The following is a 24,441-nucleotide window of genomic DNA, read 5'->3' on the forward strand; positions in this document are numbered from 1 at the left end:
CCTGGGGCTCATAGTGGATTTCACCTGCAGTCATTAAGCCAAAGTTATTGCTGAACATTTGGAACTCACAATGAAAGCTTATTGGAGGTTATGTAGTGTGACTGACTGTGAGTGTCTGTGTGTCTGTGTGTGTGTGTGTGTGTGTGTGTGTGTGTGTGAAGGGGCTGTTGACCTCATGACAGAGCTGCTTAAATGAAATATTGATAGCACTAGCTTGGTTAGATTTTGTGGCTGTGTATGTGTGTCTGTGTCTGTGTCTGTGTGTGTTTGTCTGGAGTTGTATGTGTATATTTAGAACTTTGCCCAGTGATTGATTGTGCGTTTTGCTGCAGCCAATAGGCTATTAAGTGTCCATTTTTTTGACATACGGTCTCATAGATCAAACCACTCGGAGTGGCCCAGTAGTGTTAAATAGCAGGATTAATGAGGACGCAGCGTGCAAGCAGACAGGTAGGTTACATGATGCTGCTGACTGCCAGTGACGGACAGCTCTGTTCGAACAGTTGGATGAAAAATGTAATTCTGTCCCGTGGAAGAACAACAGATTTGCTTTTGCTGAAGGCTGATGCTGTAGATATTATATATACACTTGCAGTGACTCAGCACACTCAGCTCGCCAGTTTTATTTTATGGGGTCTGCTGCACATGTATCATGTCATTCTATCTCTGGGCTCACTGGATTTGTGCGACATTAAAAGCGCTTACACTGCGTTTTGTTAAGTGCTAATGCAGTCGCAGTGTGTGCAGCTAAAACCCGGCTCCTGTTGTACTGAGAATGTGTTAATCCCACACTTTGCCACGACACAAGAAGAGGAGGAGATTGCATGCTGTGTAGAATCGCAAGGAAGTCAGTCCTGGATTGGGAATGTTGCCTGGAGCGTTTGAGCACGCAGCTGGGGGCATGCACGCACTTAAGCCTGATCCTGTTAACACGGCTGCTGGCCAGAGCTGGGACTGCAGGGAGATATGGACCCAAGAACAAATCACAAGCCTCCAGATGTTACCGAGGCATAAAGAGATAGATGGGAAAGTTTGGGGCTAAATCTGCTCTGTGTAATCACTCAGGATACAGAGAAGGGAAGGTAGTGTGTGTGTGTGTGTGTGTGTGTGTGTGTGTGTGTGATTACTGTCATGCCTGTTAACAGTGGTCTCGCGGCCTGCTGTGCTCTTTCTTGTGCTCTCTACTCCTCGTAAACAGGAAGCAGATCCCTCTCCTCGCTGTGACTCTCCTTTCATCTGTCCTTTTCTGTCCCTCTTTCGTCCCCTTCCTACACTGTGTCCCTCTGTGAGTACATACAGTATATCTAGAAAATGCCAGGCCCCCAGCTCCCACAGCACGGCCTTATTATGGAAAGCAAAACAGGCTGTTGTGTGAGCTGTTTCTTCCAGGATAAGTGTGACATAGTGGCATGTCCTGGGAGGTTGAACCAGCTGCTTCTTACCTATTTTCTCCTCGCTCTATTCCTGGCATTCCTGTTTTTCCTCCCTGGGCTTCCCCTGGAAAGCTGTCAGAAGTTGAGCTACGGCTACAGTTGCCTGCGAAACTGTTGTTGTCATCTTTTGTTGCCTTTCCTCTTGTCCCTGTTTAGCATGGATTTGGTGTTTGTGCGTGCACGAGGTGCTGCAGGCCCCGCAGGGCCTTCCTTTCCCACACCACTGGAGACATGAGGTGTTTGACAGAGCAGGAGGTTGAAGGGAGGGTTGGGAGAAGGTACAGTTGGCACAGGATTACCATAGCACTGTTTGTTGTTGCTAAGACCAAAGATGTCATCTTTGGACTCCCTCTGTTAGAACATACGCTACAAACGGAGTCACATAACACATGTAGAAACTCTGGCTGGGAACCAAACACAAACACAAACACACACACACACACACACACACACACAATTTATGCTCATGGCAAGCTATCACACCGCCTTAAGAAATCTTTCTTCCTGTCTTCCGCAGTCTCTCCTCTCTCCTCTGTGTCTTTCTTCAACGGTCTTTAAAGAGACAGCGAAACGGTTAAGTTTAATGCTTCACCATGGCTGGTTGGTCACACTGTGTTCACGCTGAGCTTGGGGAATTGTGAAGGACTGATTTGACTGCCTGTTAGTTTTAGCTCAGCCCACACTACCCTCTAAATTGTCCAGAACAAAGGTCGTTTTAGAGCTCCTCAACCTTGTTTGGCTCCAGTCCAGCTTTGAAGCCTCAGAGGCCTCGAGCTTTAGCATGCCAGCTTTAGCTTGCAGGGTGTTATGTGGGTGCAGACGTGCACAAACCACATGATGTGTGTGTTGAGTAATTTCTTTGCCCGCTGAATGAGAACTTGTGCTTGCTAGCAGAGATGTTATCATCAGTCTACCCATGAGCTCCTCCTCACCTCTGCTAAGTCTGCCTCAGTCACTGGTGTTTTGGATTTACGACAGGAATTACATTGACCCAGAGTGAATGGAAAGAAGCCTGCGTGGGAGAAAAGGCAGACTTTGTGGATTAATAACAGGGAGTGTTTGGTAGGACAGAGATAGAGGCAAGAGAAGGGGTGGGATGATGAGGCTCCAGCTTTTTGGCTGCCATGCTGCATTCCCTGCATTGGTTCTAAGCTGGTCACAGCTGGAACAAAAAGAAAGTCAGGGGGGGAAAGGAGGCAATTTGGGTGTACTGATTTTTCCTCCAACACTGATTCTGAGATCTGCCAAAACAGAGTACAGTCAAGTGGTCTCTTTTCCAAATGTAAATGTTAATTAAAAAAAAGTTGTGTTGAACTGTAAGTGTAGACATTCATACACTATTATTCTTTTTTGTGCATATTTTAATTAAATGCCGCTAGACAGTTTATGAGGTTTGGGAACCATCGTGTATCAACATCAACATTTTACTGTATCCTGACTTCAGGGCTTAACACAAAAATTAGCTCACTGCAGCAAATGAATGTGGATTGCTCTCGTCTAGTCAATACTTGATCTACTTAATAAGGTCAGTATTGGCACTGAGTCAGACAGATTGTATCGTTGTATTCCTACAGAGGGTGGGTGTTTCGGGACTAAAGAGACAGCCGTGATAGTAAAAATGATGATCACATCTTAGGACAGATTCTGATGTTTTTATAATAGGAGTTGGAGAGATACTGGGCCTCACAACAGCACCTGTCCTCTTTAACCTGCGTCCAAGTGGACAGGCAGCGTATATTTCTATCTGCTCTCTGGACGCTTATGTCAGTGCAGTGTTGGCCTAAATAATGTCATGTTCCACTGGCACAGCTCGCTGTTTGGACAGGTCCATCTCTGCTTACTTGCTCTGCATTACACATCTGACTAAGTGTCCATCTGTTAGCCGAACCACTGAGGCGTGACATCTTGATGCACGAGGTGTACTAGGTGTGTGCGACTTTGTGTTGGAAGCCAGCATGTCAGTATGTGTGTGTGTTTGTGTGTCTGTGTTTGAAACATAGAAATAAATGTCATATTATTTCTGTGGTTTGAAATCAGGTTATGGCAGCAGAATCCATTACAATTACTGTTCTTAAATTAGAGATGTACCAATGGTGACATTGTGTGTGGATTGATACTGATGTTTTTATGTTGTTGTATGTTTTGTTTTCGTTGTAGTTTATTTCCCCTTTTGAGCCAGGGAAACAAATCATCAGTATAAAATAACCAAATTTTCACTCAGCCCTTCATTACACTGTCTTTTAATGAGCACAAATTCAATCATACAAATTTGTGAAACAACTTTAAATATAACCACCTCTCACATGAAAAGCATAAAAAGCTGCTTCAAAAGCTTTTTGTATTGTATATAATATTTAATAATTTCCTCTCTAAGTTTCTTGTCAAAGCTAAAATTTTTACAAGATTACGTTTGAACACATCACGAGAATGTTATGATTAACCTTTGCCTACTACTCCTTTTTACCAAGTAGAGTTTGAATGCATCATAGTGTAACTTAGTGTCACTTAGCTGTTAACGCTGACGTTAACTAGTTCTTTTTGTACCGCTGTCATCATGGATTTGTTGCTCACATAATATTGCATTATCAGCGTAAAAGTAGGGCTGTGATAGCGAAGTTTACGGCGTCCTCAAAGGTGTTCTGGGCTCCTTAGTCTCGAGCCCTGCCTTTTAACCTATGCAAAATTGATGTGCGACCAGAGATAAACATCAGCCACTTCTATCAGTGAATGTCATCCTAAGGCTCAGACACACCAAACTAACATTTAAGAACTATGATGAAGGCTGTTGCCTCATGTGGCCTTTGTCTCATCCAGAAAGTTGCATCTGAACACACCACAAAGACTACAGCCAACGGAAAACTAGCATATACATTCTGCGCCTGCGTGAGAGAAAATACCTCACAAACACCTCTTCATCTATTCGTCATTAATAAAGGGAAACTGGAAGACGGACACGACGGATTCAAGACGCTAGTTAGCCAGTTAGCACATTAACCCTTTGAAACCTAAGTAAATTGGCTTGATTTCGGAAAAAGGCAATGAACAACGAAAGAAGAAATAACCCCCAAAATTGGCAAGAAATTAGTAAAAAGGGAAAATTAAAAACAAGAAAATTAGTAAAAAAAAATTCTATTAATTTTGTAACATAATTTTAAAATGCAATAATAAAGATAATGATTATAAAGATTTTTTCCCTATTTTTCAACATATTTTATTTATTTGCAGTTTGTGGGACATTTCCTACCAAGTGGCTCATTGCCTTTTCCCCCCTCATGTTTTGAAAGAAATCACACCTTTTTACCCAGGGTTCAAAGGTTTAAATACTGAAAGATGTCTGAAAGCAGCACGAGAAAAGTGATGTCGCTCCAGGTTTCAGAGGGTTAACAACACAACTTGATATTTGAAACAACAAAGGATGTTTACTGTGCAAACAACACAAACAGGAAAAAAAAATCTTACAAATTTTAACATTTTTTGACTTTAGCCGTTTGCTTACTTTCCTCACTATTGTTTCTCCTCTTGTGCACGGAGTTGAACTGCCAATCAAAGTGAGTTCTTTCACCAATGGGCTCTGATGTCTCATCATTGATTCAACATGCTGAATCTGCCAAAAAAAAAAAGTCAACAAGGACCAACTGGCACCAACAGTGCAGGACACACTGTGAAAACTAGGGCGACAGATGCTCCTCAATGGCCCGACATTGACCAAGGGCTGACCATCGGCTTGGTGTGTCAGGGCCCTTATTTGATGATTGTCTGATGGCAGTAGACAAGGTGAATATCGGCCAGTACAGATGTTTGGCCGATAACTCAGTGCATCCCTATTTTAAAGGACTGAGGTCAGGTTTTACATTTAATAAGGGATCAGTTATTACAGTAAATGTTGGAAGACCTCCCAGCCTTACTGCACTGCTGGAGATCAGCCTGATAAATCACACAGATGTCTCTCTCATTCGGATTTTCTAATTAAAATTTGTTTTGTTCACATGACAGTAATTGAGTACAGTATTGCCAAATCATGTTGTGCAAGGTTTACGTCCTCATTGTCTGTGTCAGTGTATTTCCATGTCTGTCTCTCTCGCTCTCTGTGATTGCTCTCTTGGTCGTCTGCGTCCTCAACGAATGCAACGACTACAGTACGAGACGGGTAGAAAGCAGCGTGAGGAGAGAAAGAGGTTTGCTCTGCAGACAGCGACAGAGATGGGTTGCTATTTGTGCTACAGTGTTGTGTGTGGTTCTGTAGGTTTATTTTGTGATTGTCAGGGGAATCTGATGAGTATTTATAGAAGCTCTTGCTTGTCCTGCTTCCAATTTGCAGATGGATTACATTCCACTCAAACTTTGTGGAGGTGTGTGTGAGATGAAGGCAGACGAAAAGAGGGATGGGAAGAGAAAGTTTGTGACTTGTGATGGAGGGAGAGAAAGAGGGGGAGAAAAAGTAGGGAGGAGAGGAGGAATGATGACTCACCCAGGAGGAGACAGACAGACACCTTAGGTGGCCAGGACCCCTCACATACTGAAGCATACCTGCACTGCAGTACAGCCTCCTCACACTCACTAACGCAGGAGCGTGTGGGCTGGCAGGAAGAGATTTATGGTATGGCTGTTGTTGTAATACAAACTCTTAATACACACACGTATACACAGGATGGCAATATGAAGTCCCAGTAGACCAGAATGATGACTTGGCTTTAAAGTAGGCCAAGGACCAGATTGAAGGACACACACATACACACACACACACACACATACACGCACGCCCACACTGAGTCATATTCACTTTCATCTTCGTTCTCTGCGGATTTTATAAAAATAGCAGATTAATCCAGTGAAATGAGCAGTTCTGAGAATCCATCAGTTGTCCATCCTAACGTCCCTCTACCCCCTCATCCCTCTGTCTTCGCCTTCCTCTCATTTTTATCCTGCTCCATGGCTGGCAGAGTCTCTGGATATGTATGTCTGACCTTTGGGCGGGTGTGGAAGGAAGAATGATGAATATATAACACAGTACAAAGAGATACAGAGCCAGGCGGACAATTTGTAAATGATTGACAACTTTCCAGAGCCCGCTATTCAGGCGGGTTTGACTGCGAGATGATGCATTTCCACTCACAGTGGGAAGTGTTGGTGTAACTGGAAACATGCCTTGTGACACTGTGACTCTGATCGTGTGATGATATGAGAGAGATGGGTGTTATTATTGTGTGTGGACAGCCAGGAAGTATGTTTGAGGCCGTTGAGTGACAGCCAATGTTGGGTCTTCCTGTGGTTGCTCTGTGGTTCTGGTGCAGTGGGAACACTCTCGCTCTGTTTTCCAAGCCGTTTGACCGCAGTCCCAGATCCACGTACTGTAACTGGAATGTTATGGAGATAAATGAAAAGGAAGACAAAGGACTGACTTAGACTCTCAGTTTCAATATCACACAAGCCTTTCAAATCTTTGCTCAACTACTAAGCATGAACGCTGCTCTATGTATGTGCTGCGAAACAAAGTGTTTATTCTGTCTGTTTCTCTCTTGTTCAAGGAGCATGTTTGAGTGACGAGTGAAGGAGGAAGTGGGATCTCTGACGCTCCGCCCCCTCTGCTGGTGGAGCACCCTGCACATCTGACCAGAGACCCCTGTAGTCACTTGAACAGGTATGAGTATATGATTGATGAAACGTAGCATTAGATCATTTCAGCCAAACTTCACAATGCAGTTTTTGCACGCACCAAGGACTAAGATACCAAAATAAATACATAAAGGGAAGACAATAAAGTGAAAAGACAACAGGTATTTTAGAGGTTTATTATTCAAGAGTCAAATATATTCTGTTGAGATACCGATGTCAGCAACACTTGCTGCTGCGGCTCCTTGCACCACCCCAATCTACTTCTTATGTGTTGAAGCTTTTGTTTCTCTATCACTGTCTCTGAATCCTATAGACTATGTGCATTAATATACCGGGGATTACTTTTTTGAGCAGAATCCTCGCTGCTGTTCCTATCAGCTCCCTTTACGAGCAGCATATCTGTCAAATCTAAATGGTCAGTGGTGACACTAAGTGTTTCGTACCTATTTTGTTTGGCCATGTCATTGAGCCAGTTTGCGGTCTCTGTAAAGTGTCTGTCCCTTAGTCACTTACTCTACAACAGGAGTGGCACTTCAAAATGAAAGCTCTGTGCAGAAAATTTACTGTACTTCAAAAATAAGTGTGTTTTTTACAAAGTTGACAAGTTTGCGTGGGTCCATTCAGAATGGACCCACGACCTACCGGGTGGGAACCACTGATGAAAGAAATTAATTAGTACACTAACTAGATTTACTATAAATTAATATTAATTATGTCCCCAGAAGAAAAGTTTGTCTTTGCAGTCCGTTCATTTCACTTCAGTCATTTTTATTGCAGCAAAATGTATTTAATGGATTGAAAAAGTAGTTGTTTTTATTATTCTAGAAGGTAACCAAAACATTTATTTATATTTGCAGAATTAATAACTCACAATATTGCCATGCAAAATATTGCGATACTTTGCTGTATTCATTTTTCCTCCACCCCTGCTGTCTGCCCATCCTGGCTCCCTCAAAAATATGTGAATGTAAATGCTCTTAAAATGTCGTTTCATCTGGACTTTCAGCATTCAGAAAGAGCAGTTATTTATAAAAATGACATTATTTGTGATTCCCAGATTCTGCATTGAGATTGAGGAACATTCAACTTGCTCATGCTGCTGTAAAAAGATTTGAACAGCCACAAAACACTGCACACTGCATTGAACAAATTCCTGTCTAGAGAATAAGAGCACAGCATAATGTCTTCCACATTTTTCACATTTTCATGTTCAGAAAATCCAGGTAGACTGTTGAAGTGGTTAGTAGGTACGGAAGCCCTGCTGTGAGCCTTGTAAATCCTGTCTGCTTGGCATGAGTAGTGGTACGAGAAGCAGCACTGCGAGCAGCTGACACACAGCAGAGGCCAGACTTACAGGTCTGCCAGGTCAGACAGCTCAGACTGTAAGCATTGGTGATTTGATCAGGGTGCGTGAGTGTGTTAACACCAATTAACAGCACCGTCTGTGATGCCGTGTTAATTGTCTAAGTTGAATTGTGCTTCTTTTTTTTTTTTTTTTTTTCTTCCACTGTGTCACCAAAGCCCCCACTCTGTATGATATGCATCGTGAAGAGAGTAATTACAGCACACTGGCGTCACACAGACCACGAGGCGTTGATGCTGTGGTTCGTGAGTCCTTATGTTTGTAGTAATTTATTTATTTTTATACATGTGCTGTGCGCCTGAGTGTGTGTCTGTGGTTTGCTGGTACTGTATAGCCAGGCAGCTGCACTCTCTCCAACTGTCAAGGGAACACCCGCTGTGACAATAATGTATATTGATTTTGGCCGAAAATACCCGAGTGATTGGAGATTGAAGTGTTTAATTCCACTTTGCGCCTGTGCCAAGCTTTGCATTGGTAATCTATTTCAGCTGGGACTTTTACGCTGCCATGGGCAGTTCTGTCTGCTTTACTCTTTGCCTTGTTTACACAGAGTTTTTAAACTTTGCTTTCTGACTCTCTCTCTCTCTCTCTCTCTCTCTCAGAGGCCAACCAGTACTTGTTTTTTAAGGCCATAATACCAGTATCAGTTGTTAAATGTTACAAAATATGGTATTTCAACCAATACTCACCTTTTTTTACATAAACACACGTAATTTTTAATGAGGATCCCTTAAAGGAGCAGTAGGAGTGTGCTATATCATCTCGTTCTGGTAATACCGGTATAATTTTTGATATCATGTGAAAGATTCATATCGTAATACTCTCAATATTTCGACTTGTTGACATTGACGTCATACTGTTACCCACAGCAACAACAAGCATGGCTGTAAGCGAAATTATAACCGACTCTGTGGTGGTTACAGAAACAGGAGCAGCTTCAGTATTGTGGAATAAACTGTGGCGTCCTGAATTTGTAATGAACAGCCCCAGACTCTTTAAGCGAGTTACTGCGCGCTACCCTCCCTGCAGTGGGAACTCATTCAGCGGCTCCTCTGGCAGCAGCACATCGTCTCTTCCTCTCCTCTCTTGCCGTGCGCACACGGGAGTCGGTGTCGTCAAGTGATTAACGACACTATATGCTGCTCACGGCTCAACAAAAACACTCCATATATGTGAATGTGTGATAGTTTTGGTATCAGCAGAGCATAAAGGTCCAGGTGGAAAAAACACAACTCAGTCATTTAGGATTTTGCTAAAAGAAGGAAATCACCTGTTGATATATATATATATGTAGATCCCAGGGGACATTTTTTGTATTTGGGAGCTGTTTAAATGTGTAATTTGTGGTAGATTTTATTTTGTTGTACTATCAATATTGTATACAGAATCTGAATTAGGGATACACTGATCCACTATCTGGATCGAATATCGGCCCCCATATCATAAAAATAGATGAATCGGGTGTCGTAAAATGCAACCTTTACCTGAGGCGATCCTTACCCTTTAAATCTATTGCGACACAAGCTATGTCATTTGTCATGGAGCGAAGGAGAAAATCTGCTGTGTGGAGGTATTTCATACTATTTCAACTGCCATTGCACAATTGTTTATTTTTGTTAAAAATGAATAGTTCATCATTGCATTAATCTGTTTCATCTTGTTACATTTTATCTTAGGAAATAACTGCGTAGTCATCAATGCCTGATGCCTCTAGTCTTTTCTGTTCTACATGTAAAGATATATAGCTTCTTAGGTCAACCATGGTATTGGATCGGTATCGGGTATCGGCTGATACTCCTTCAGTGTTCGTTGTTCAGGAGGTTTTTACTGGGAGCCGAATTGTCTGTGGAGGTCTCTTTCACTCTACATATAACGGACCAGGTGACTGAAACTGGTAAAAACACTGAATAAAGCAGTTTCATGTTACAAATCAGTGTTTCTCGTACACTGTTTCGCTCTTCACTGCTTGTTATTGAGTGGCTGCTAACTATGGTGGCTGAAACAAAAATGCAAAAACGTGAATGACCCCATCTAGAGCCAGTGTTTGGGCGACTGTAGAAACATGGTGGACTATGTAGATATAAATTGCTCACCTTAAGGTAACAAAAACATGGTGATTCTTATTTTCATGTACCATTTCCACTAGTAGGTCCCACAAAATTTTACACACTAAACCTTTAAATTTTAAAATATATGTAAGTCAGTTATTTAAAATTCTAGACAATAAAGCTAAGTTTGTTCTTGACCTCGGAAATAGTACTTTGAAAAAACAATCATCTCAAGATCCTTGTGTAAACCTCACTTACAATAAAGAGGAATATATTATTCAGGACCTCTGTTCAGTTACAGTACAGTTCAGTGCATCTGCACAGAGGTCGAACCACACTGAACTCTTGTAACAGCCCACATGAGCCTTTGTTCATCATCTGTGATGTGAAAACATCATATTTTCCTCACAGTTACAGAAATAAAAAGTGCGCCTCAGTTTAAAAGATGCCAGCGCACTGAGGAGCGTCTTGCTCACACAGTAGCTGACAGGTTGACAGCCGCATTGTCAATCATACCAGACGGCAGTAGAGGAGGTTGTGCCAGCACTTAAAGTAGTCTAGCTGATTTCGTTAGCATTCAGCTTTGTTGCAGAGTTTCGTAGAGAAAAACTGAATTAAGCTGCACTGCGTTGCGTCACACGGCTTCAGTTTGTGTCATCTGTTTCTGTTTCCATTTCCTCTCTATTCCGTCAGTTTTGTAGTGTAGTCATTCTGAGAAAAAAACTGGGTTTGTTGAAGTTCCCCTGAGTCATCAGAAATTAGGGGGTAACCCAAATATTCAATGTCAGTAATGAGTCAAATGAAAAATATACCACGCAGGGCACAAAAATGTCAAGTCCTGGTGATGACCCACACACTTCTGGGCCAGTTTTGTTTTGTTATCACTTTAGGTTTCGATTACAATCCGCACATTAGCCACATCCATGAATCATGTTTTATCACCTCAGAAACATTGCTAAAATAAGATCTATTTGAACTTTTAGAGATACAGAAACTGTTGTACATGCTTTTATCTCTTTGCGTCTTGAACTGCCCTTATTCCTTCGATTGATCAGAATTCAGCCACAAGGCTTTTAACCAAAGCCAGTAAGTATGACTACATCACACCAGTTTTAGCCTCTTTACAGTGGCTCCTTGTTTGCTGGGAATTTGTTTGCTGTAACAAATTTTGTCCACTTACCATAAAACTTCAGTTAATAGCCCGGTATATTATTTGCTTAAAGCCTGTATTTGGGACAGGCCTTTAATTCCTTTCACACAAAACTGTTGCTCAGCAAAGATCGGAAAATACAATCAAATTATTTAAACTAGCGTGAATATTACTTGTATAAAAATTAGGCTTCCGATGATGTTATCAATTATGAATCATTCATTTGGTCTAGCTACAACACGGCATCGCTTTATCCTGTTAAATCTAGGGCTGGATAATATCAAGGTATCATATCGTTATCGAGATATGAGACTATATATATTGCATTGTAAAGGCTGCATTACTGTAAAGTGATGTAAATTTATCAGTGTACCAGCCTTTTCTATTTGCTTTAACACTTGCTTTAACCCACTTAGTTGTTATATCCACATTATGGATGATTATTGATCAAAAGTCTTCTCGTGTTGATAATAATATTAGTGTTACGACAATAGTCATCCCTACAACTTTGTTGCATCAGAGTAGTATTTGGTCAGACATATTGTTGTGTTTAATTTTGTCTCCCAGTCCTAGCATTAACGAAATGCTTTTGAGGAGATTCAAAAATATTGAGAAATAATCGTGTATTGAGATACAGGGTTTTCCCTGGGTTTTTTCGAGACCAAGGTGGCAAAGGCCTGTGGCGAGGGGCATCTTGGCAGCTGTCCTTTTAGATACGGTCCCCTCCCTTCTATTAAATATGAAAGGAGGCCCCCACATGCTTGAGCTTTACACTGCTGACTTGTATAATCAGAATAGACATGTCCTGTGATTTTCAGCCTTCTATGATTATATTTAGCCTTTACAGCAGGCACATCCTGACAGCTGAGAATATTACTGTCAGGTATTGTCCCCCCTCTATTAAATATGAAAGGAGGCTGAAAATCACAGGACATGTCTGTTGTGATGATACAAGTCAGCAGTCCTGAAATGTGTGTTTCTCTTCTATAATACACATTCTACATCTCGGAGGTGACGTCTTTCCACGTACGGGCTTCCTTCGCCTCTCAAACGGGGCAGAGCTCCGTGGAAAACAGCAGGAGAGACACAGCCCGACGGGGAACCGGGATCTGATACAACACTGGAGGGAGAAGCAGGTCCGTGGAGCTGTGCGCAGGAAGAAAAAACAAGCGCCTCGCACTGAATGCATGCCGCTACAATGTCGCTTTGGGTTGTGAGCGCACATGATGCGTGTCTACATTGAAAGTAATGGGTTTGTGTGTGCAAACGACACTACATCTGAACGCCCCCCATGCACACACACAGGCTTTAACCAAGGCGGCGGCCAAGATCACCCAGGCGGCCCGCCTTTAGCTTAGATAGGCAGGGAAAACCCTGACATATCGCCTAGCCCGAGTTAAAACACTACTCACAATTTGGATTGAGGAAATATTAATAACCTACAGGGTAATCGAGGAAAGAACACATAATTTGAGGTAGCAAACAACCCAGTTTTATACATCCGAAAAACTATAAATAAAATGAACTGTTTGGCAACCAGACCAGGCGTCTAATTGAGACAGGCGTTTATTAGTCAAAATGTGTAGCCACACCGGGCTAGTAAAAGGGGACTGGGCGTTTAATTGGGACGAGGCTTTTAATGGTAGTTTTACGGTGTTTTCCTTTTAGAAGTTAACAGTCGATTGTGTGTGTGTTTGAGTGTCGTCATAGACACATCATAGATTTGGTCTTTATAGAAAGTGTGACCACTTTATCCACAGGCAGATGCACTGTGTACACTCTCTCTTTTCTGCCCCAGTCCTTGTCTCGCTGTCCTTCCTATATCGAACCGGTCTGTGTTCTGCAGTCAAGGTTATGACCTAGAAATGAAGTGACCCCAGCCTGTTTGCCAGGAGCGGCTGTATACCTCGGCTACTCCATAGAGAGCAGTGGAGACGGGGCTTCAGGCCGCCTTGTTCTGTCTCACTTCCCTAATATTAGCCTGTTCCTCGTTCTGCTCCAGTTGAGAGAGGCATTACGACTGTACTGAGATCGCCGCTCCCATCAGCGTTGTCTTGGAAACTGTTGAGCTTATCGAGCCCATATGACCCAAGGACATCTCACGCACTCGGATAGCAGCATCTCTGTGTTTTTTGTTTTGTCATTTAATATGCTTCAAACAGCAACATGCAGTTTCACACACTTGTTTATGAAAGACGGAGAAAGTGGCGTGATTAAAAGGTATCTGGTTTCATAAAGTACAAACTAGGCCGTACAGAGAGCAAGCAAATAAACTGTTTGCAGTTTATTATATGAATTAGCAGCACAAACTGTGTGTTGATTGGGATCACGTAAATCCTCCCCTCTCATTGGCACTCCCTCATATAAATACTATCTCGCCTCCCTCTTCATTTTCTTTTACACATATAAACATGAAATCCCAGAAGGGAGGCTTCCCGCTCCCAGTCATAAATTGAGAAGCGAGTCAAGTCCTCTTGCTCCAGAGTTTTTCCAAGTGGTTGTGAGAAACTCTGGTTGTGCAATCTCTAAAGAGGGATTAAGCCTGTGGAGAAGAGGAGAGGAGGGGATATGAAGAGAGACAACGAGAAGGATGTGAAGGGGGAAATTGTGTTCTTGTAGGGAAGTAGTGATGGCAACCGCTCTTGAAAGGAGACGACATCACTAAGAGACGAACAGGGCAGTGGGGGTGGGGTGGGGGGGTGGCTGAGAGAGAAAGAGCGAGATGCCCAGGATGGAGGTATAAAAGAAAGATGGAGGGAACGTGATATGTTAATGGATTAAGGAGAGAGCGCGGAGATGGAGGGATGGAGATTTGTGTGTCTGTTTAATGTCATAGGGAGCCAGGCTGTTTAAAAGAGACTTCAAAGAGACTAGCGCCCAACATAAACTAAACTGACACACACTCACACACATGCAGCACACACAGAGAAGCAGTGCCCGGGGCTGCAGTGAGCACAGAGGAGACCTGAGGTGTCCTCTGCCATGCCTGATTAGAAATACAGTGAGTGGCTGAGAGATGGCGATGGGAAAGTGTGTCTGTGTTAACTCAATGTACATGCATATAAATCTCCTCTGCTGCTGCTCGGAGCGCTGCTGTCTACTTCTTTTACATCCGCTGTGATCAAATAGCATTCACGGAAACCAGTTGACATCTCTGACAGCATTTTGACACGACTTTGTGAGCAAGAATATATGTGTGTATTTCTGTGGCAGAGTGCCTCCATGTCGGCGTCTGTCTCTGCCAGAGCGCGCTGTTATGTGTTTGGCATATGTGCCGAGCTCTGCCTGTGCTCCGGGAAAGGCGAAAAGGATCCAAGTTTCTGCTGTGATATCAGGTTGTGTTGTGTTACTGCGTGGAGGTCAAGTGAGGTTGGTAAAATCCAGCAGCGGTCAGAGAAACAGAGAGAGACTGCAGAGCAGGGACTGATTTTCGGGCTTCCCACTGGTCCTGGAATTTCAGGAATTTTGAGAGGAGTGATCCAAACAGTGAGGCAAGCAATTTGAAGAATTCTTTTAGGATATCCAAGAGGATCTGAAAAATTTTCCAGACAGAAAGAAGTATGCCAGACTCGGTTTTATAACTTCTGCTAGGGTTGTGACGGTATAGATTTTTTCTTTTTCTTGTGGTGACAAGGCAACATATCCCCAAGATTTGGGTGTTAACTGCCAACATCTACCAACCCCCACCTCTATAATCTTTATTGAAGACTTTACCCTGCCCGCTGGCAATTTGTGTCCTACTCACAGTGTTATGCGAGTGTACATCATGAATGTTACTGTATAATTCTCTGGTTTATCAGTGAAGTATATGAACTACACTACAGACTGGATTCTCTACTCACAGTGACAAACAGCGCAGGTTGAATGCACATCAGCAGGTCTGCGTTTTATACGCCTGGTATATGAAATGTCTATGTCATCATTGCATTTTTATAAACTGTGATAAACATCTTTTGTCCGCCTCTAGGCCTCTTCTCACCCCTCTTCCTCTCCTTGCAGGTCTAATCATAGACCTGAAGTTACATTCAGTAATAACTGTAAATAACATCAGAATGTTACACAAACACTGGTGTGGTTTTGCAACTTGAGTGTAAGAGACTGTGATGTTTAATACAGCTGAAGTAATACACACTGTCTTTCGTTCAACACTAAGCTCCTGACTGGAGGAGCTCCAGTCTCTGTCTTTGTTGTTTGTGCCAAGGCTGGGGATGGGTATTGAAACTTGGTATTAATTGAGCCCTGGGGCTAAATTTTCAAAGACCAAAGTATTTATAAGATCCGATGTTATCAGTTCCTTTATTGGTATTTTTACACATTTTGGTTTAACTAGTCCATACCCATTGAGTGCACAGTTGCCCACATGCAGTTTCACATGGTGTGTGTTTGGGATACAGGTCATAGGAAATTGCAGATTAAATAGTCAACTGAACCCATTAAGAAGAGCAATGTATTCAGACAGAGTTTTTGTGAATTTGATAGTACGATTGCTTTAATGAAAGTACAGTAGTACCATTGCCAGTAGTGGGATAGTTAGTTAGCTACAAGTGTACATTAGTAGTTAAGGTAGCACGTTGAAAGGCAGATAGTTAAAGTCATTGCCTTATAGAAGCTCAGTTTTAGTAAGTTTTCCAACTTTTGCCAAGAGGGAACTTTAGATATTGGTCCCTAGATTATGTTCACCCAGTTTCATGCAGATCGCTCAAACTTCCTAGGAAGAGATCAATTTTAAGTGTTTTTCAAAAAAATCAAAATGGTGGAAAATCTATATAACCAGAAGTTATGGGTTCTTAAGGCAAATGTGTTCCTCACAAGGAGAGGCATGTCTGTGCTAAGTTTAATGTCTCTACGACATACGGGGCATGAGATATGCCCATTCAAAGTTTGACATTTCAATCGGTTGCTATAGCGCCCCCCTTTGGCCAAGTGATGTAATATTGCTTCATTCGCATCCTCCCATGACCCTCTACCACTGTGTCAAATTTCACATGGATTGACCAAGTCAGTGAGGAGAAAAACGTGGAACAGACACACACACACACACACACACACACACACACACACACACACACACAGAGTTTTCGTCATTATATAGTAAGATCTGTGTTGGGGCTGAACTTCTCCACACATACATTACCCACACCACAGAGTCAAGTCAGTGAACAGCAGAGAGCCTGTGATGGAAACAGTTAACAGTGAAGATATCTCAAAAATGACTCGAGTTGGTGGCAGCTACGCTCGTTACTGGAACTGCAATTGAACCTTAGCGAGTAAAAAGCCACTTAACCCTCATGCACTGTGCATGTGTTCAGTAAGCATGAACATGTAAACAGTGCTATTTCATTTTGCTCTGTCCACAGTCTCTCATCCACTGCAGCTAACGTTATGTTTTAAACAAGGACTGCACACTAGTTCGGCTGATGGGGAACTGTTACAAATAGGCTAAAATGGCAGCTGTCTGTATGTAGACTAACTGTTTAGCTTAGTTTGACACCTACCTTAAAATTCTTTGATACTAAGACACACAGCCCCTCCTCTCTCTACCAGCGCTAATGTTACCTACATGCTGATTAGAGGGAGCAGGACAGAGGACAGGAGGACAGGAGGAATGACTTACAGTGACTGATAAAAACGAAACTTTTGCAGCTCTAGAAGCAATATTTCGTTATATTTAAAATATTCAACAATCCTGTTCTGAATTTATTCTTTTTAAATTAATATATTTTCTTAAAAGCAATTATTTAGAAATTAAAAAGAACTGATAAGAGGACCAATAAAATACCGAATCAATAAGGAGTATCGATAAAAGGAGTGAAATTGATAAAATCTGAACGATACCCATCCCTAGCCATGGCACAAATGTCCACTTGGACTCAACAATAAACTGATGAGATTATAATGTTCAAAGGTCAAGGTCACTGTGACCTCACGAAGTACATTTGTTGGCCATAACTCAAGAATTCATCTGCAAATTGTGCCGAAATTTGACACAAATGTCTAATAGGATAAAACGATGAAGTGATGACTCTTTAGGTCAAAGGTCAACTCCACTGTGACATCATTTTCTGGTCATTATTCAGCATCATAACTCAGGATCAGATACTGAATTAGTGACACTAATCTTCAGTATCCACCTTGAAACTGTGCTGATTGTACAGATCTTCTGTGTTGCCAGGTCGAGGTTGTGTGTTAAGCACACACTCTATAGCTTCTTTGCAGCAGCATCCATATTTGACGCAGTGTAAAACCAAACTATCTCAGACTCTTAAGTGTATCGGGGATGTGGTGGGAACCCTGCAGAACTGAAAAGCTAGGTTCTTAACTATGGCTTGCGGAGAAACACAGAGGTTATATATAAAACAACGTAGATGTATTAAACAGCCAGGGTGAAAGCTAAGATAAAATACAGTAGTACACCACAGAGCATGGCAATGTTTTATAGCACTGAGTGAGTCATCACACACGTGCTCTCTCTACACCTACTGCACTGAGAGTAACACCTGTGTGTGTGTGTGTTAACATAACTGCAGTCTGTAGTGTGAATATAGCACTAACACACACACACACACACACACACACACACACACACTCAGACACACACAGTGTCATATGCAGAATCATCATCTACTGTATATGACATTCTTGTGAAACTAAGAAGAACTGACTGCAGCTAATCTGTAGACTTTTTATCTATTAATTTATTAAAGAACTATTTTATAAGGAAAAATCCCTTTGAGTATGTAACATTTTTATATTTGTATTCATTTTCTTAATTTTCAGTTATTATGCTGCTTTTTTTCTCGATTTAATCCATTAATTTTTTGGTTTATGAAATGTTTAAACATTGTAAAAGCTGTTCACCACAATTTCTTAAAGCCCAAGATGAGGTCCAGAAATTTCTTGATTTGTCTGACTAACAGTCCAAAACCCCAAAATAGTCAGTTTACGATCATGAGACAAAGACGAGCAGCAAATCCTCACAGTTTAGAATCTGGAACCATTTTCTATCAGTCAAACTGGTCAATCAAATTTATTACAAATCAAATTTATTACATTTATTTAATCACATTTATTTGTGTCTGCACCAGTGACTGTATATAAACATGAACAATGCGTCTCCACTTCCCCCCACTGTTCAAAAATGAAGCCGGATACAGCTGCTGCCATCTTGCGCTAGCTAGAGTCCGCGCAGTAGCGATTAGAAAGTGAAGTCACGAGACACCCATTGGTGACCCAGACCCAGTGGTGAGCAACACCATTGATTGCGAGCACACCGATTGACACACACAGCTATCAATCATCACGTCATAGGAAATGGACCTACACTTGTATAGCTCCTTTCTAGGCATCTGGCCACTCAAAGCGCTTTTGACACTACAAGTCACATTCACCCATTCACACTCAAAGGTGGCCGAGGCTGCTATACAAGGTGCCACCTACTACTCAGTTTTTACCACACTCACACAGCGATGGAAGCATCATCGGGAGCAACTTGGGGTTCAGTATGTTGCGCAAGAATACTTCGACTTGCAGACTGGAGGAGCCAGGGATCGAATCGCTGATCATCTGATTGGTGGGTGACCTGCTCTACCTCTAAGCGCAGCCACCCCATATTTTATAGTATCAGATAACTACTTGAACATTTGAACATACATCAGTGATAAGAACTACCTAAACTAACAGAAATCATCTTTGGGATAAACTTGACATGTACTTTTAGTTTTGAGTTTTGCCCACGTCCTCTCTGCTAACACGGAGCGGGTAGGGTTTATGACCTATACTGCAGCCAGCCACCAGGGGGCAGTCAAGATGTTTTGGCTTCACTTTTGGGGAGCTGTTGTGCTGTCGATCCACTGTAGTCAGTGCCAGCAAACACAAAAAGCTAATTTGGAAAGCTTCATGTATCAAACAGTGTGTTACGAATCATGAGAACTTCAAATCATATTAAAAAGGTGTCATTTTTATATTACTATACTCATATTTTAGTGTTTCTCTGACTGAGAGGGAGCTCCAGAGGTGAGGCATCAGGAAAGCTAGTATGCTGATAAAGTTAAAAAGGCTGCTGTCAAACGATCTGACAGGAGTGGTTCTTGGTGTAGATGCCAGGCCACAAAAAGACTTGGGTCAAATTTTAAATTTGATTCAATCTGCAGCTGACTGAGTGCCAGTTTGAGCTGATGCACTTTCATTAACCTCATCAAAATCCCTTGTTGCTGTAGTTACTTGATTTCGTAATTGTCTTCTCTGCAACCGAGCGATCAGAGCGTTGCATTTATCTACTGGTGGTTTGTCTGCACTAGTTTCTCTTTGTCAACCGAGAGATAAGATCTTGCAAGGTTACAAAACTCCTGTGAATCGCGTGATAAGCTCGACAAGAGCTATGAAGTCTCGGGGTCAGTTCGGCATCTGAGAGCCGTAATTTGGTTTTCAATGAAACTGCAGCAGTTGATGTGAACTTGTCACATAGTAGTGCTCCTTGTTATGGACTATTCAATGCAGCCTTCACATCTTACTGCAAGTAGTTATTACAGTTAGCGTGATTAGTGGCTGTTTGTTGTAGGGTCCCATTTAGAAATATATTTTTCTAACTCACCTGGTTATATATCTACATAAATATATGTATAGAATACATAGCTTTATCCTGTCAGAATTAGTCAAAGCAGTACTTTAGCAGGACATTGAAAGTATTTGGCTCCATGTGTATAAAAAGTTTGAGAAACTACAAACTCATAGAGAAGGGACAAATCTTAACACTTTTGTTTTCTGCTGCGGACGGCACTTTGTGCCACCAGAATCCTATCAGGCGGAATTTAGAAATGCTACTCTGCAGTTCTCCATCCTCCGCGGCTGCTAAGCAAAGCTAAACTAAGCTAAGCTAAGCTAGCTATGCACAAACACCCCCCCCCCCTCTTCCCAGGGGCATGAGAGAAATCACCGTGGCCAAATTAATTTTCTCCCTTGTGCTTGTGCTGCTGCAACCTGAGGGATCACTGAGGCAGAGAATCAGCCAAAGAGAGGAGAGATGGTGCTGGAGGAGGGAAGGAAAGGGGAGCAGAGGAATTTTAATGTGGTTGTGTCTGTCTCTCGCTGCCTGCCAAAGAAAAGCAATTACTATCACAGCTCCTCTCTCTCTCTCTGCTGTGTTTGTATGTGTGTTTGTGCTCACCTGCGAGTGTGTGTATGTGCCCGACTACACTTTAGCGCTCAGGGATTTGGTATGTTACATGTATAAAGGGTAGATTGGCTTGTACACTGCAGGGTGTTTGTGAACTCTGACACAGAAGATGTGTGTTTCTGCGGTGTTACTTTGCTCGAAACTTGAAAGCAGCCAAAGCTTTGCTCAGATACCGTGAAACATCGTCTCCAAAACACAAATGTCACTGTTTGTTGTGCTTCTAATGATGCCTGAAACTAACCAAAGTGATGAACTTTTACATACTACCCACATAGATTTGCTGTTTTTCTTCTGGAGTGATGTAAGACAGAAATCCAGCAGTGCACAGTGGCTCTCTCTGAGTGTGAAGGTGACCATTTGGAGAAGCGCTGATAAACAGCCGACAGATAAGAGCCGAAAGTCAGACGGACAGACAGGCAGGCGGAAGGACAAATGGAGGCACTGGGAAGATACTTAGGAGTAGAGCTGCGGGAGGGGTGGAGGTTGAAGGGAGATATGAGGAGAAATAAAGCATCACCGCCTCTGCAGAGCTTTGGAAAAGCTTGTGATTGTGTGTGTAGCTCAGGACTCACCATCACTCCTCGCCTCAGCCAGAGATTTAACATTTCTCCTCCTGTCTCTCGTTACTTTACTAGGATGCGGAGGTTCGCCTACTGTAAGGTGGTTTTGGCCACCTCCCTGGTGTGGGTGATGCTGGACATGTTCATTCTGCTCTACTTCAGCGAGTGCAACAAGTGTGACGAGAAGAAGGAGAGAGGACTGCCCGGGAGAGAAGGTGAGTGTATATTCCCTCACACTTACATGCGATCACAGAGACACACTCTCACATCCTCAAGCATCCATTCATGTGTGTGCGTATCTGCTGCAGATTCCCTGGCTAGGCCACGGGACGGGCCCGGTGAAGGCGGGAAGCCTGTGGTTATCCCCAAGGAGAACCAGGAGAAGATGAAGGAGATGTTTAAGATCAACCAGTTCAACCTCATGGCCTCTGAGATGATTGCTCTCAATCGAACACTGCCTGACGTCCGCCTGGAAGGGTGAGCAGCCTCCCTGCAGCTAATCAGTTGTCCTGTCACTTACTCTCACTCCACTCATTAAGTTCCCCTCAGAACGGCTCTCACTGGCATCCACTGTTGGGATAGTCCACACTTGTGATCAGTTATAATCCACAAGCCAGATGTCACACAGTGAATCACTGTTGTTCTGCAGAGGTTAGTTATGATTTATGACAGAGTGAGGCAGATGTATGGATGCATGAGTCAGCGTAGAGAGAACAACAGTTATGATTGTGCTGTTTACATCAAAGCTCCCTGCACTCTCTCCGTTTGTGAGTCCACAAATGAGACAAGAATTAGCTCGCCATTCCCGTCCCTCCGCCTCTCTCACCGTTACTTTAGTCAGGTCAAGTCAATTTTGTTTATATAGCACATTTCATACGACAAGCATAAACGCAGTGCTTCTAAGATACATCATACATGACAAATATAAAGTTTTACATATATAAAAACAAGCGGGACATGATAAAATAAACAAAATAAGAGGTACTATTATTAGCATTTTTCTTAAAAAGGGGGAGTCACTAACAATAATAACACTAACTCCTAAAACAAATAAAAATATACTTATAAACCGAACTATAAGCTTGCGAAAAAATATGTTTTTAGTTTGCTTTTTTTAAATAATGCTTTTATTGAAGGATAATTGTAAATCATACAAAATTACAATTGAAACATTTTTCCTTCCATTTTGTCTTTTCTGAACAAACATCCCTCCCATCCCCTCCCGCCCCCTACCTTAAAAGTCCATGGAGGTACAGGTTCAACACACAATGGCACTGATTCCACGTAAAAAATGACGTACAGTAGAAACAAAAGGAGGATAAGCAAATAAAAAAGGAAAGGAGTAAAGAGGAGAAGGTCTTTCAAACAACAATGCGTGAGAGTAAATAGCCATAATGTACAACTGCATAATATTTCTCTCCTAATCAGGAGGAAGTGTTCTGAGGTTAGTAAAATAAACCATCAGGCATTGTCATTTGGGTCTTCAGAGCCTCTAAGAGTGAATTTTAGCTCCTCAAGTTTAAGATAAAATATCAGGTCTTTAAGCCAGACAGAGGATGATGGGCAGTTAGGGGACTTCCATTCTGGCAAAATTCTGCAATGAGCTAATAGAGACGCATACGCCACTGTATAGTTTGCTTTTAAAAGAGAACACTGTTGTAGCAGACCGTAGTTCATACTGTAGACTGCTGGAGAGCAGGTAGAACTCAGGAGACCTTAACTCCAGTCAGTGGCTGTAGCAGCTTTAATTCGGCCAGCGCAATCCCCCCAGCGTCAGGTGTCACAGCAGGCTGGTGGCCACTGGCAGCGCTCTGCTGTCTTAAGTATTGGCAGCAACAGAAAGTTTGCTGTTTGAGAGTGTCCAGTCCCCTCAGGCTGGGGTTTACACTGGCTGAGTTCGAATTGCTGCAGCTGCAGACTGGGGGTCTGTCTCCAGAGCTGCTGCCCACTCTTCTTCCCGGCGAGGTGGTCTTTAGAGGCGGTGAGTGAGGTGGGGGAAACACTGTGATTCACAGCTTTAGCTTATTTTAGCTACATGAACGTAGAGTTGAAGCTGCAGTCGTGAGCCTTTACCTCCGGTTAGCAGAAGGCTAAACTATTAGCAACATTTTATTGTCAGATTCTGTCCTAGACTCTATTTTTGATTAGTCCATCTTCCTTTTTCTGGGTCACTTTGCAGTGTAGGCAGTTGTTGCCAATGCAGGAACAGCAACGTTCTCAGCAGGATTCTCCGCTGTTGCATCAGGATTTCACTGACAGGATGTGCACAGGCATTTTTTAAACCTCTATTTTAGGATTTTCAGCATAAAACAAACGCTCAGTACACCATTGTAACATCTCAACCACAAATCTTTACAGGTAGAAAATCAAAAACAAGTCCCAGGACTTCAACATTGCTATTAAATAAAATACATACACTCTATACTGCTACACAGTTAGACCGTCACAACTCACTACCCTTGAGATACTCAAGTACAGGGCTCCAAATTCGGACAAGTATCATATTCTTATTAGAAAACCTTAACCTTTCTAAGTACAATACATTCATCAGCTCTCTTTTCCACATATGCAGTCTGTCTTCCGCATAAGTAGAGTAAGTTTCCTTGCCAGGACCAAACAAAATGAAATGGCCTGAGTTTTATACTTGCTGCCAAAGGTAACACGCTTGTAGCACCTAGGACAGCAACTAGTGGGCCAGGTTCCCTTCTCAAAGGCGTTAAAGAAACATTCAAATGTGTTCTTCCAATAAGATAACAATTTCCAGCATGTCCAAAGAGAATGAGTTACTGTCCCGTCTGCCTCTTTACACCTACTACAGAGGAGGGAAACATCAGGGAAAATCTTATGCAATCTGTCTTTGGAGTAGTTTAGCCGATGCACTGTTTTAAATCGTGTCAGACTGTCTAGAGTTAATTGATAGTTTAGATTTGCGACAGCCTGAAAACAGAGCCAAGAGAAGGTGCAAAAGTCCAGTTCTCTCTCAGACCACTTGAATTACAGTTTACTCAAAGTTTATTATGGTGTTTTGGTCCAATGAAGCCAAAATTAAACTGCCTACTTCAGCTTTAATCTGTAAATGTTTTACTGAAGGACATAATGTGT

The 24,441-nt window shown here is 42.3% G+C and overlaps 1 protein-coding gene across 1 annotated transcript in view; it reads left to right on the plus strand.

Moving 5' to 3' along the window:
- galnt1 (UDP-N-acetyl-alpha-D-galactosamine:polypeptide N-acetylgalactosaminyltransferase 1) overlaps positions 1-24,441 on the plus strand; it is a 76,016-nt gene that overhangs the window by 19,246 nt on the left and 32,329 nt on the right. The window contains exons 2-4 of the mRNA XM_049584315.1: positions 6,959-7,071; positions 21,415-21,554; positions 21,648-21,816. Coding sequence (XP_049440272.1) covers positions 21,416-21,554; positions 21,648-21,816 — 308 coding nt within the window. The 5' untranslated portion in view covers positions 6,959-7,071; position 21,415. The remainder of the gene's footprint in view (positions 1-6,958; positions 7,072-21,414; positions 21,555-21,647; positions 21,817-24,441) is intronic.

Source organism: Epinephelus fuscoguttatus, linkage group LG8, assembly GCF_011397635.1.
Source record: "Epinephelus fuscoguttatus linkage group LG8, E.fuscoguttatus.final_Chr_v1".
Lineage (NCBI taxonomy): Eukaryota > Metazoa > Chordata > Actinopteri > Perciformes > Serranidae > Epinephelus > Epinephelus fuscoguttatus.